Here is a 15736-nt window from a genome sequence, read left to right as displayed (position 1 = left end):
ACACTGAGGGAAGAGAGATTTGTCCTTGAAGTCTGGGGAAGTATCTAAGAGCTGATATGCTGAGTTTTAAGAAAGAACTCTCTAGAACTGGTTAGGACAGGCAACGTAACGTGTCTGATGGGGTTTGGGGAAGAAATGAGGGCCAGGGAGCAATGGTGTAAAGATTTTTCAGGCAGATGGCACAAAGTAACAAGACAGGGAGATGTAAAAGCATTTGAGGTGTTCATAAAATGAAAAAACAGCTCAGAGATCTGGAGTGTGGGAGGGATATGGAGGAGCAGAGTAGAGAGCAAGGACCAGAAGGAGATGCAGTTGGAAAAGTAGGACGTCACTGAATGAAAGTTAAAATAAATACAGTTTAAATTATTAATAAATACAGTTTAAATACAAGTCAAAATAAATATAAAATTCAATACAAGTTTAGATAAGTTATTCATTTAAAATACATTTGTGATTTAAAACTATTGTGTTCTAAAATAAATCTATCTTAACCAATATTTATTGACCCCTGCCCTCTCCTTTATTAGTACAATTTATGGTGGTGCTGCAAAAGGATTCAAAAGAAATATAATTCATGGACATTTAGCTCAGAACGGCTTCCAGATTGGGAAACATGTTACACATTCATGGAAAAATTTGAAATGCCAGGGCAAATGATATTCCAATAAATAAGTGCTTTGGGAAAGGTGAGAGGTCAAGAAATATTGATGGAGGGGATGGAAAGTAAGGAAATTTCAGAATTTTAGTAGCTAGGAAAAGGGTGAAATATTCCTGGTGAGGGAACAACTCAAGTAATCTTTTCTACTGAGAAAAGATTATTAGTAAATAAAAATAGCACACCCTTATATAGTGCAGATCATACTCCAGACACTGTTCTTAGTGTTTACATGAACTACGTCATTTAACATGTAAAATCACCCACATGTAGGCATTGTTATTAGCTTCATTTATAGATAAGTAAATTTATGTACAGAAAATTTAAATAACTTGCCCAGGTCAACACAGTCAGTAAATGGTAGGCAAGATTTGAGCCTACAGAGTTGGGTTTCACCCTGTGGACTAATACCTGTTTCAAAAGAAGTATTTTATTTCTGATTAAGAGCATATAAATGTGAATAGATATTGTAGAGTTAAAGTAGGGTTGACTTTGAATAATTTATAGCAGAATTCAGGATATAGGTAGCATTTCTTGGTGCAGAAAGGATTGTTAGGAATGAGATACTACAAAAAGGATTGTTAAGAATGAGATGGTACAGAAAGAATTGCTAGGAATGAGATGTGTAATGACAACTGGGCTGTCAGTAGGGAAAAAAGACAGTAAATTTGTTCACAAGTGTACAGTGGTAGAATGAATATATAACTTGTACCTGACTGAAAATGGTACAGTATAGAAATCTCCATCTTTTCATAGCTGTGGATACTGAATAAGAAAGGTAGAAACATTGGCAATACATATTGAATTCCTTCTTCTTTATAAAGGGTTAAGGACATAGAAATTAGTTAATTGGCTATCATTAACCTTAGGGAAATGAAACGACGAAGTTCACATTTTCATTTGTTTAAAAGTGTGTTACAAATGGAGGTTTCTTAGTACAGGCTTTTGATAACCTGCTCAGAACTATTCTAAGCCCATACTTCATGAGGAAGACTTACTAGTTGTACTTACTTCCTGTATTTCTCAAGTCTCTAAGGCCATGCAAAATCAGTTAGACTCACCCCAAAAGATATGGAAATTAAATGCATTCTTAATGCAAACATCATGATTAGATGACTTTAATAACCTAACTGGGAATCTTTTTTGTTCTTCAATTTTTAAAAAATGAGGGCAAAACTAATTGAACTGACCATATCAGAAGCAATTAAGGATTAGATTACAAAGAAGATTATCCATTTATTTTTAGGAGTTTTAGCCTGGTCTGTTAATATCTTCACAGTGTCCTCTAACCATCAACACTTCAGTAATGTTTTATTCTACAAATGCTGTCTCATAAGAAACTGGTTATATAACACTGGAAATTAGCCATTCTTACAAAATCACAGTTACAGGTTATTTTGTTAAACACTTAATATCTGCATTACTATTTCTCTAATTTCTTTGTGTTTACATATAGAACATTTTTAAGGGGGATGTCAATCTTAATTGCATACCAGTCATAATCTCCTCTTAACCACAGCTGTTAAGGCTATTTTGTTTGAATTATATGTGTAAGGATGACATTCCTCACCCATGTTCTGTTTCATCTTGACCTTTAAGTTGAAATGCACATAAAATGTACTTTATCCAATTGACAACATATTGGTAACAAAATATTTTAGGTAGGAATACTTTATAATAAATCTCTCTCTCTCTCTCTCTCTCTCTCTCTTTGTCTGTGTGTGTGTGTGTGTGTGTGTGTGTGTGTGTCTAGAGAGAGAGGGAATTTGTCTGCCTATCATACAATAAGATGTGAGATATCTAACATCCATTGAATGGTAGGCAGGGTTTCTAAAGTTATGCAAAAGAAATTTGTAAGACTATTTAGTATTCATATTATACTTCTAGACTTCATGTTTTACTGCTCCTGGTTAAAAGCATGGTTCTTGAATCCAAAGAGACCTGGGTTATTTTCTTTCCTCTACCACATACATCTTAGTTATGGAAACTTGGGCAGGTTTTTAAAATTCTGAAAGAGAATCTTTGGGTTTTTGTTTTTATTTTTTTAAGGTCAATGATAATAGTTACTTTCTAGGTTGGTGGTAAGAAATAAATGTGATCATGTATACACATGCTTAGTATTAGCATATGGTAAGTACTTTATTAAAGTGGCTATTTTACCTATATTCCAAACAACAAGGTAAGACTATATATTTCACTTCTACTCTTTGCTACAAACTTACCAACACGTGACTGATATAACTAACAAGAAAAACTGAAGTTTCTTCTTCAGTTATTGCAAGTGGAAGGTTGGGATCTGAACCCTGCTCATTGCAACACACCTGTCTGCCTTTCATTTACTTTTTATTCAAACCTCCCTGTTGTCCAGTGCTGCAGCTGCTTCTCTTACTCATAGTGAACTAAGAAGGGGAAGTGTGAAATGTACCTAGGCCTTGCAGTGGGTAAGTGATCAGGGCAGGACTTGGGCTAGATTCCCCCACTCTGTGTCTGTGCTATTCTCACTGTAATTACCTTGAATTTATTCAACTACATATGATAACAAGACGGAAAAGCGTGGTTTTTATTTGATGGTTCATAGAATTGGGGTACTTGAAAAGAAATTAAAGCAAAACTTAAGATAGCATGAAGCTGAAAGAGTTGTTTTTTAGGAAAAGTGATTCAGTAACAATAGCTTGGAACACAAGTGTATTGTATTGAATCTCTTTTCGATGTAATATTTTGTTAGCTTATTAGATGAAATTAATTTTAACAGTGATTGTCTTGAATTAGGGTATTCTATCTGCTGTTTTATATACTCTCACACAATGGAAATACTTAATTTGGCTGCAGAGGCCAGTGCAACAAGAGAAGCATTTCCATTTATTCAACATGTCTTAGTTATCAGGATATCTACAAAAACCAGTTTATCAAACAGCACTTTGTAAATGTGACATTGAAAGCATACAGTTTGCAACTAATAAAAAGAAAATACACTTAAAGCCCCAAAGTTGAATGTTCATTGTGTCCAGTAGCCTTGACCACAAACAACTCCAGGATCTCAAGATCAGTGCATAGTCTGTACTTTCAATCAACATCATCAGCAGACAGTAATCCTAGGGAAAAAAAGTAAATTCCACAAATAAACAGACCAATTTTCCTTTAAGAGGAAAGCTAATTCTTTCAATCTACTTTTTTTATTACACTGTTTTCCCTTCTATCTACTTAGCTAGTCTAAGGATAAATTTCCAAAGCTACCCAGTTGGAAAATAAATAGGTTCACTGTTTGTCTAGCATTCCAATCTTTGCAAATGTAAATCAGTCCAACTGCTCCTCATTTAAACCTTCAACTTCACAAAACATTAAAGAGTGGCATTCACTACACAATTTAATCTCTCCACTAAGATTTCTGCCCGAACATCATTCAAAATTGACTATCTGATAAAGAGAGACCACTATCAAAGGTCAGTGAGGTCAACTTGTATAATTACAAGGAGTTTTACTGGGTCAACTCTACCAAACAGCACTGTTTGAAGGTTAAATTGTTACAATTAAATATATATACAGATCTCCCCAGAGTTACTTTATTGTTAAATGTACTGGAAACAGCACAAGCATTTATTTCTGACCTTAATTGTGTCCAAAGTGTCACCCATTGGGAAATTATACAAAAAGAGCACTTATTAAAAAACCTTACAATCTTGCACATTGAATAGTGCTTTATAAAATAAAATGCATAATTAGCTACTGAAAACTAGTTTTATTTATCACATCAATATTAAGAAGATCATTTAGGTTACTACCTTTGGTTTAATTGGAAGGGCTCCAAGAAATGACATCTACTGTTTCATAGTTGGTATACTGGCCATGAACAAAGGAATATGGCTCAGAATCCCAGTCTGCCGCTAAAGTAACTTTCAATTCAGAATGAGCACTTCCAAATTATTAGACTTTAGTCACATTTTAATAACAGAGTAAAAAGAAGCTTTTAATGGGAAACTTTACAAGTGGCTATTTTCTAATTCTTTCATTCATTTTAATGCCTTTTACTTTTTTATTAGGTAGATAAATGGACAATGATGAAATCTTCCATAACTCATGACAGAGAAATATTATCATTCTTTGTTTTATCTTAACGAGTACAAATATAGATCAGTTCTTTTTTCTTTCCAATGTGGTAAAAGAAAAAGGGAGGGAAAGAAAAGGAAAGAAAGTCACCTGTGGTGCCCCAGGTATTCTGAAGTTTCTATAGTTTTTATATTTATATAAGACAGAATTTCAAATGTTGTATATGCAGTGTTTCATTAAGCAAACTAGATGGTTTAATTTGATAATGAAGGTATCTCCCTAAACCAAGCTTTCAGATTTAGGAAATTATCAGGGGGGTCTGTCTTTAGGAAGTAAATCTTCAAGTCTATAGATCTGAATGAAATAGTCTTAACACACTTCTTTTTAAATATTTTCAGATTTTGTGTTGGAGACAAATTTTTCCTAAAGAATAACATGATCCTTTGCCAGACGGACTACGAGGAAGGTTTAATGAAAGAAGGTTATGCACCCCAGGTTCGCTGATCTATCAACATCACCCCATTATGAATACAAAGCACTACATTCTTTTATCTTTTTTGCTCCACATGTATATAAGAATTGACACAGGAGCCAACTGAATAGCGTAGATATAGGGAAGCAGGATGGTTAAATGGAATAAAAGGCGGACTGCATCTGTATGTAGTAAAATTGCCCCAGTTCAGAGTTGAATGTTTATTATTAAAGAAAAAAAGTAATGTACATATTGCTGGATTTTTTTGCTTGCTATTCGTTTTTGTGTCACTTGGCATGAGATGTTTATTTTGGACTATTGTATATAATGTATTGTAATATTTGAAGCACAAATGTAATACAGTTTTATTGTGTTACCATTTGTGTTCTGTTTGCTTCTTTGTATTGTTGCATTTAGTACAATCAGTGTTTAAACTTCTGTATATTTATGCTTTCTGTATCTACCAGCTATTTTAAATGAGCTGTAACTTTCTAGTAAAGAATTGAAGAGAAAAATCTCACTAATGATACACAGATAGATAAAGCAAGTCTATCAACATTAAAAGTACTAAAAAATAAAGACACACACAAAGCATTTTAGTGACATCTACTACTTATTGCCACTATGATTTAGAGTCTATCAGTGTTCTCATTATAACCCCCTATTTTCAGGGGGTTAAAGATCAGCTTTAAAAAATGCATAAAATTCATCCTAAAGCACTTTGATTTTATACCAACGTGAAAAGTGCCATTTTTGAAATACCTTTAAAGCTTAACGATTATCCTTTCAGTATCCTTTTTTGTGCTCACAGACACAATAGCTTTATCTTATTTTTCCAACCACACCCCCTATGTGAACTAGTGCCTTTGGGTATCATATAAAATTTTTCCAAAGGGTTACTTTAAAAAAGTATTGCCACAATTATGAGATAATTTTAAACTGATAAATTTCTTGTATAAATGTTGCCCAGATCTCTCCATAGGAGCTAAGGGTTTAATCACTGGGCTAAATGAATTTATGGCACTGAAAAGATCTGAGTGTGAATCTTCTGAAATGATGGTAATGCACATTGAAGCTATAATGGTACTTGAGTAGTGAGGTTACTTTTGATCAGAGCAACATCATGCTTGTAGAATCTTCTAGAAGAAGAGAAACAAAAGGATTGATAAAAAGCTGAGAAGTGGTGATTTTCTATTTTTCTGTATTTGCCTACCATTTAATGTTCAAAAAATGAATGCTTTAAGTTTGGTATGTCATATTTTCTCATCACTTAAAGTAATTACCAACTCAGAATATCTTACACTTAGGCTCAATTCTGTCACTCCATTTTTGAAAGGTGAAATATCATTCCCTTACCTTAATGATAGCTGATAAAGAAGAAAGCTCTAGAAACAGAAATTATGGAGAATGATTATTTAAATTATAATGAAGAAAATAAAAATGAGAATATGGCCCCTTCTGGGTGGCTCACACTTTCCTCCTTGTCTCTATAAAGGAACTCCTTTTCAACAAATCTCATTCCACACAGTCACAATGAACCACATTTTTACTAGAGCAAAAACTTAGTGCTGTGGGTTTTCTTTCTTCACTTTTCCTTGGTCGCTTGTAAAGGGAACAGTATTTCCCAGTGTTATTTGCATACATATTTTGTCCTGCCAATATATGCATTACAATGAAAATTACATGTTATACCTGAATTCTTGGTTTGGGGCCAAAATATTAAGCTGAAGATAATGCTGGTGTGGATTTGAGTTGTTTTAAATCAAAGCTTTATTATGAACATGCATGTGAATCTGAATATTGCCTCTTATTTTTAAGAAAATGGTTCTGTGAGAAGTGAATGATAGTGTATTTTTACAAATGCTTCATGGTTAAGAGTGTTCAAGTCACATGTCCCCCAAATTTGAAATATACTGAAGAAAGAATCTCAAAAATAGCCATTCGGGGCCCACAAAGTAATTATTATTTTACCCTTAAAGCCTTACATTTGTTTCATGAAGAGATAATACGTATATAGTCCCAATGTGACAAAACAAGACAAAGCAAAAACAGGAGGGGGAGAAGATAAACCAGAAGAGGTTTTCATAATGCAGCCCTGTTAGACCCCATTAACAGTTGTCAGTATCTTTTTCAAATGAACCTTTTTCAAATTTAAGCAGTTTTACATATGTTTGTCAATATATCAGAAAAAGAGAACTTATAAATTGGGGGAAAACTTCTCTCTTCTTCTTGAAGCTGTTCAAGTATCCTTGCCACCCCACGACTGAACAAGATTTTCACAACTTTTTATTTTGCTTAATCCTTCAGGATTTAATTCTTAACACTTTTTACTCCAAACAAAATTACTTACCTGGATTAAAGATTAAGGCCTTATTCTGTTTAGATCATCTTTAATCTCCATGAAACTGTGAAACAAGACAGGAATCATTTTTCAGGATGTAGGCTGTTTTACATCTAATTGCCCATAAACAGTAGCATTTTTGACCTGAAGTACTAAACTAATTGTCTTGACTACTCAAAGCCCCTGAATTGTTGTCAACTCTCCTCTTTGTGTTGTGTAGCCCTGGTGTCTCTTAGCTTGTTACCTGATGTTCCAGAAGGACAGCTCCGATGGAGCTTGGATTTCTCAAGACGGAAAGCTCCCTTCCCTAACATTCATCTCCAACTGGCTGCTTACAATGAAGGACCAGTCATCTCCACTCCACCAGCGTGCTTACTGAGCTTAAAAGCTGACCTGTGTTTGTAATTTCACTTTCATCTTGCTTAATAAATATCTGCTGGATTCTTTCATTCATTTCTTTTTTATATTTGGGTTTATGCTTTTAATACAAGGGGTTTCCACTATAGTACAACACTTAATTGGTACAACTGAGGATGATATCTACAAAGTATGCATTAATTCCATGCAAAAAGGAAAAGAGTTATAAGGACATTAACTTTCTCAAGGTAAATCATAACAAGCATAGAGGAAGTATCTCAAATACTTTCTCCAAATACTATGTTTAGGATCTCTGAGGTAGGTAGTTGCCTGCTATTTACTTTCATGGGGAAAACAAAATTGTCAAAAATGAAAGTAGCAATTGCTGGATATAATTTTTGTACACTTATACAAATTTTAAGTGATTGTTCTGAAAGCAACTGTGTTGCCATCAGACTAAATTTCACATTTCCTATTTTCTCTATAATGAATTAAAACAAAAAACGAAATCCCTCATTTTCAAGAAAGATATGTTGTGCCTTAATTGAAACAGGGTGGGGAAAATTATATCTGTAGTAAAACATGCCATACACAAGTGGTTTCATTTTAACTATCACTTTAGGCAAACCACTCTCTGAATAGTCACTTAAACAATTTCATAGAAATGATAGAGGCCAAACGTGTGGTGTTCACTTCAGTAACTTGCAAAAACAATCTGCATGTTTATTGTAATAGGCCATTAGCAGACTACAATTTTAGCAAAAGTCTTTCAATCATTACTTTTTCTTAAGAACACCATTATAGAGGATTTTAAAATTTGATTTTAAGGCAATCTAGGGTAACAGCAAAGGATTGAGAGAGCCATTATTTCAATCGACATTTATTGAGGGCCTACTATGTGCCAGGCCTTGCCCTGAGCACTCAGCCACGCATGTACAGACTTAGGGTGCTTCACGCACCCAATAACTTCAAAGTATCATTGCACTGCTCTGTTCTTATCCCAAACCTGCTAATAATGAGCACATAGATATGAATACCATCTTCTACCTATTCAGCATGTCATTGGTATGAAAGCCCCAGAAAATATCTCAAGTAATCAATGTGTTCAGAGAATTATCTCACACAAATTACTCATTAACTCAATAGCACATAATAAAAAAGAACATCAATTAATTAATGAGTCACCCTCAGATCACTATGATTACAATAGAGCTCTGTAGAAATGTTGGTTATAAATGGAGCTGCCTCTCTATTCATTTTTTGCAATTGGCCCATTATTTGGCTGAAACCAGTGTCATATTTAACACATGCCTGTGGGTAATTATGTGATTAGTATCATAAATGAAGAATTCAGAAAGCCTACTGCTTACAAGAGCTCTGAAAAAATAAAGAAAACTCGTTCTCATTACAGCTTTCTTTGAAGCCAACCTATTAGGAGGGTGTTATCTTTCTAAAAGGCATAGTTTTTACATTTATAATAAAGATTTAAGACTTCCATATTGAACACTATCAGGATTAGCTGCTAAAACAAAGGTAAATTTGACAATGCTTTTGTATACTTGTAATTTAATTTTAATATCATAAAGACTAAAATATGCATGATTAATGCCCATTTTGTAAATGCTTTGTTACCACAAAGGATGTTTTTGCCTTTGGTGAACTGGGCTGAGATGGATTTGTGGGGACTGACAGCAACAGGGGAAAGGACTTAAAGAAAATAACAGTTATTCTCAGTGACTAGGAAGGCTGAGGCAGGAGGATCACAAGTTCAAGGCTGGCCTCAGAAATTTAGTGATACCCTGTCTCAAAGTAAATTTTAAAAAGGACTGAGGATGTAGCACAGTGGCAAAGCATCCCTGGGTCCAATCTCCAGTATACATCCTCCCAAATATCAAATATTACATACAAAGTCACCAACCAAACTTTCCCACCTATCTTGGTAAATGCCATCCAGTAAGCGTATATAATAATTATAACAGTTCCCCTAGGTGAATAAGAAACATCTGTTGGTAACATAGCAGGTGTTAACAATTACAGACTGAACTTTTAAAAAATGTTTTTAATTAAAAGAATTCTGTTTTCTGAAAAATATGTTCTATTCAAAGATAACTCCTGTTTTATGTGTTCAGACCATGTAAAATGCACAAGACTGTAAAGCCCAAATCATCCTGGATCATCTGTATTTCAGGTTTGGTGCAGATCATTGTGATCGAAAGTGAATTATAGTAATTCATTGCACCCTGTGTGTGTGTGTTATTGGGGATTGAACCTAAGGATGTTCTACCACTGAGCTACACCCTCAGCTGTATTCGAATTTTTATTTTGAGATAGGGTCTTAATAAGTTTTCAAGGCTAACCTTGAAATTGCAATCCTCCTGCCTCAACTTCCTGAATAACTGGGATTATAGGCCTGTGCCACTGCAGTTGGCTCTCATTGCACTTGTATTCTCTCTCTCCGTGTGTGTGTGTGTGTGTGTGTGTGTGTGTGTGTGTGTGTTCCTGGAGATCACACAGGGCCTTGTGCATGCTAGACAATCTCTTTATCCCTGAGCTACATTCCCAGTCCTACACAACTGGTATTCTGGCTGAGGAGCTAAATACTCATAAGTATAGCTGAACTCACAACAGAATATTTTGGTTTTATGGGTGAGGTGGTTGCATTAACTATACCAAATTAAGTGGACAGAGTACAATGAAAAATAAGAGCAAGATATTCAGATCATAGATATTCAAATCATTTTTCAACTGCCCCCAGAGAAGACTTTAAATCACCTAAACAATCCAATTATAACTGTAACATTATCATATGACCCATCAATAACTTTTAATAATAATAGCTAACATTTACAGAACACTTCTCATGTATCAGGTATCTTTCTATACCCATGCAATTTCTATACCAGCCTTGTACATAGGCACTATTAACCCTGTTTACCAATTAATTGATTGATTGGGTTTCATTTTATTGCCCGTGCTGGTGTTAAACTTATGTGTTCCAGTGATCCTCCTACCTCAGCCTCCCCTGCAGTTCGGACTACATCTGTCTTTATAAGCATAGACAGGTTATTTTACTTGCCCAAGGTCAAGTAGGCTAGGTGGACCTGTGGTAGTAGGAAGTGGACCTTAATTATAAACACAAGTTTTCTGATGCTTGGCCACACTACTAACATCATCTCTTCTAGGGTTATCATTATTGTTATTTTTGAAGTTTCTGGGAATAGCCAATAACTAGAAGGCATTACCTATGCTTAAGAAAAAATTCCAAACATTTCAGAATTAATATCATCATTAAAGATAAAAATTGGGAATAAGAGTGATCATATTTTCCAAAATGCAATCTGGGAGTTCCTTCTTTCAACCAAACCAGGAGGCATTTGTTTGAACCTCTGAATCCAGGCTACTAAAGGCAGAGGCTCTCTTAGTATAGCAGATGATCAACACAGATTGAAGAGTAACTGAAGAAAAAGCTGCCATTTTCTACATCACAGTAAACATGCTTGTGAGGTGAGGCTAGACCAGTCTTGAAAATTAAGATAATAAATGAGTATATTACTTGTCTTTGATATTTTATGACCTCCTTTCATAAAACGAGATGAGACTAAGGTTAAAGTCTCCAGAATAGCAACCTGCAGCAAGCTTTGTGTTCACGGGTCTCAACTGTAGAAGATGCTGGGTCCAGGTCAATGCCAAACAGCTAAGAAGCTCTTTTGTCTCAGGATTATAATGACAGGCTAGGACTAAGCAACAGAGGGAAAAGCAGTTCTCCTTAACATTGACCAGAGCAAAGGCAATTACTCACAGCCTCACACTTCCACAGAGAAAGGCCTCCAAATATCCCCTCTTTCTCTGCTCAGAGTGCCTGATACCATCACCACAGCCATTTCCACACATTGGGTCCTTTTGAACCTGCATCATTCACCACTGAGTGGTCCTAATGGAAACTTGCACCACACAAGGCTTGTTGTGTTTTCAGTATATAACTAGCACGTAACCAAACTGCTTAGAGTTCTGATGATCATGGAGAAACATGGCCAAATTGGATCAGATGAGAAATATTTTCTTCTTCAGACTAGAATGCAGGGTGGGAGCACCAAGAATTTTTAATTGTGTCATAGCATAGGTCAATTACAATATGACTCACTAAAGTGTCCTTAAGATCATCCAGCTCTTCACAGTCTTAAGTTTGGTGGAGCTGCTGGGTTGTCTAAAAGTTATCCTTGACCTATAATACTTGTATTCTTTAGCACAAATAGTAGCACAGACTAGGAGAAGACACAGAAATTACATCGCAAGTAGTTACTAATAGATGAAAAATAAACATGGAAGAAAGATAAATAGTTGGCCTATTGAAAAGAACCACATAACTTTATGAAAAAAAAATTCTGGACACTTACCATGGTATATAACTCCATATCAGTCATCTCCAAAGTTTTTCTGCCTGAGAGATTTTAGTACATGAAATACAATGTTCGCTGCCATGTATCCTTTGTTTGACACCCAATTTATTAAACATACAATTCTACTAAATGAAATTTCTCTACACATTTGTACACCACTTAAACAGCTAATAAAGCAAAACTTGTAAATTTAATAAATCAGATTCAACCATTTAAACATAGATCAGAATCTTAGTGAAATTCTTCTAAACATTTCAATAGAATCCCACATAAGAATCAAGTACCTTAAAAAAGGCAAAATTTCTCACAATGGGCCCAAATTTATTTTTTTAGATATATTCAAAGTTGTAACAAAATTATATTTGGCTCCTTTTCTTCCCAAGGTTACACTATAATGGTAAGTATTTCCTTTAAAAAGTTAGAGAATATTGGCTCAACTAGGTGAGGTCATAGGATCTGTGTTGTGGACTCCATGATCCTTGGCTGAGATGCCAGAACTAGCTGCTCATCCAGAATGATTCAAACCTGAACATTAAGTTGGACTATAATTTAATAGTCATGCTTCCCTTGCTACATCAGTGGAACTTTAAGAAGTTCAAGTCTTTTACATAGGTTATAATTTCCTGTAACTCAATGCTTTTTCCCCCCAAAATTGATGTGTGTTAGCATTATTGGAATATTGGAATCTTATGCATGCCACTTTAGTTTCTCATTAGAAGCTAACAGATCATTTAGAGATTTTTATCTCCTAAGAAATAAGGAACTGAACTTATGAATTCAAATTTCCTTTTAGGACATTTGGTTAATTCTCTTTCTTACACAAATTATTGGAACCTCTTTGGAACTGATTATCATGCATTATCACGTGTGTTGATTAGCATTTTGTATTCTTGGTTTGACTGAACAATTCTCTACATTTGATATTCTTGACTTAGAAAATAGAAGCACGTATTGACAACAGAAAAAACAGGCCACAAACAATACTACCCTTAGCATTTTTTATATCACAACTATTTTGTCCGCGTTACATCAATGTCCAGTTGTAGACTCAACACTTTCACAGACCCAGAAGCATTGCAGGTGGATTTAGGTATAGGATATGTTTCAATTGTTTGTGGGTGTGGGTGGGGAGGATGCTTGTACATGTAGTTCTTATTTTAGATGTCAATGAAAAAGTTTGTTTTGATAGAAAAACAGAAAGCCAAAAATAAAGGGCTTGAGAGAAATACAGAGTGCAGAACAACAAGGTGAGCAAAAGGTGAACTGTTCCTGAAAAGGGTACTCAACCTGAAAATTGCAGAGGCCAAACAAACACAGTGTAAGAGCAGCGGTAACAGAAATCACTTACTTACCCTTGGGGGGAGTACCAGTGTTGTTCAATATTAGTTGGCACTGAGAAGAGAATACAGAAATAGAAGAATAAGTCATGAGCTGAGACCATCCCCTACCCAATCACATCAAGAAGCATTCATTATTAAGAATATTTGACAAGACTATTTGAATCATGGCATCATCAGGTTTAAGCAGACTTTGATTATGTTTTTTAGGTAAACCCAAATATTGTTTAACTCAGAACACAATTTTCTTAGTGTCAATTAAATAATTCAGATTTTTCCTTTGAAACGTTTTGAGACTATAGATGTCATGGTCAGCAACATCGGCATTGACTGTAGGCAGGCAATGAATAATCTGAAAATAGGTATTTGCTCCACTGATAACCATTTTCTCATCTGTAAAATGGCGATACCAATATCAACTTCAGTGTTTTATTGAAGACTAAGTGAAACGAGGTATGTTACACATTTCATATCATGTCTGACACAGAGTCTTCAAGTTATTATTACTGTATTGTTCATTTCAAATTCTCTAATGTGCTGTTTTCCTCAATGGAGGCTAATTGGTGTGGGTGAGCTAAAGGGATGGCTTATGTTCCACTAGGTAGATGGAGGATAAAGAATAACAATTATAGATGAGCTTTCAACACGCAAACTAAAAAAAAAAAAAATTAAGTGAAATGTTGACATTCAAAGATGAAACCAAATTGAGGACCTAGGCAGTAGTTATAGATATTTTATGAAAAAAATTTTAAAATTATCTATCTTGGTTTCAAACTTTTAAAAATTGTCATATATGTGTCTAGCATTTATATTGGGAGCAATTTCTATTTCTGGTGTTTAAAGCAAAATAAATCCAATAATCACTATATCTGTGTAGTTCATTACATAGACAGCGATTGGGCATCTACTACATGTCATCCTCTCTGCCATGTCCTTTGAAGAATATAATGAATAGTTCCTATACTCGAAGGAAGACAGCAAACAACTGTCAACTTAGAAGGAAATAATGTATAGAGTAGAGATATCTACAAAGTGCTGCAGAAGCACCAGTGAAGAAGTGAGGTTACTTCTCTGGGCATGTTAGAAAAGGCTTCACAACAGTTATTTCTATTCAGTATTTAACCGCCATTCGAAGATGGAGGGAAGGTTGGTGTTTGTACAGACTGCCCCTAATTTAAGTTCACCAAACAATTAGTTTCATAGTGATTCATCTAACTGATAGATAGAATGTCATCAATGATTTTGAAATAGATCATAACAAATATCAAATTTCAAGAAAATTTACTCCAACTGAAATGCACGTGGTGGACTATGGATGAACAAAATGTTGATAGTTTAGTCAAGAGGGCTGAGTTCTTATTAGACTGCCATAAAACAACCTGGGAAGAAGGATGCAGGGAAATAACAAAGGTATTTTCAAGCAATTAGCTGGAACTACAGACAGATCAAAAAGAAAGCCATTGTGCAAATGTCAGGCCATTCAAGGTCATCTCACCTTGAGGAGATAATGTCAGGTCCCTGCTTTGGATACAAAGGAAGTTTTGATAGTCTTCCTGTCTATCCCCAAATTCTGTCTGATTTCTTATGTAGGAAGTTTTTCTCTGATCTGCAGAAGAAATAAAAAGAGAAAACAAAGATAATATTTACATTCTTTCTATGGAATTATATTTATGAGAAACTTGCTCTTTAATTCTATTTAATTCCTGTTCTTTAGTGACATTAGATAATAGAGTTAGTCTTTTTGTTACCCTTTTTTTTTTTGGGGGGGGGGGCAGGCATTGCTGCTGAGGATTGAACCCAGGGCTTTGCAAAGGCTGGGCAAGCATTCTACCACTGAGCTACATCCCCATCTTTTGTATCCTATTTGGAGAAATGAACAGTTTTCTACTTGATTTTGTTTTTTCTATTAGATATGTGGATCTACATTTAAATATGTATAACAAGAGGAAACTGTGACCATCCACAGAGCAGGCCCAGCGGCCTGCTGAGGGGCAGAGCCGCCCCCCACCCCCAGCGCCCGCCAGGTAGGCGGAACGGTGACCACCGGCAGAAAAGGCCCAGTGGCCCACGGCTGAACAGAGCTTCCAATCACTCCTGCAAGGTAGGCGGGCCTGCGACCCACCAGCAGAAGAG

The 15736-nt window shown here is 35.2% G+C and overlaps 1 protein-coding gene across 10 annotated transcripts in view; it reads left to right on the top strand.

The window, feature by feature from the left end:
• Positions 1 to 7961, top strand: part of Lmo3 (LIM domain only 3) — a 58933-nt gene extending 50972 nt beyond the window's left edge. For all 10 annotated transcript variants that reach the window (XM_048787226.1, XM_048787224.1, XM_048787219.1 and 7 more), the window contains 2 exons: positions 5098 to 5194; positions 7733 to 7961. In XM_048787226.1, coding sequence (XP_048643183.1) covers positions 5098 to 5194; positions 7733 to 7891 — 256 coding nt within the window. In that variant the 3' untranslated portion in view covers positions 7892 to 7961. The remainder of the gene's footprint in view (positions 1 to 5097; positions 5195 to 7732) is intronic.
• The last annotated feature ends 7775 nt before the right edge of the window (positions 7962 to 15736 follow it).

This window comes from Marmota marmota, unplaced genomic scaffold (assembly GCF_001458135.2).
Source record: "Marmota marmota marmota unplaced genomic scaffold, marMar, whole genome shotgun sequence".
In the NCBI taxonomy this organism is placed as follows: Eukaryota; Metazoa; Chordata; class Mammalia; order Rodentia; family Sciuridae; genus Marmota; species Marmota marmota.
Note: the sequence above shows the minus strand (reverse complement) of the source record. Positions and strands in the feature narration are given on the sequence as shown.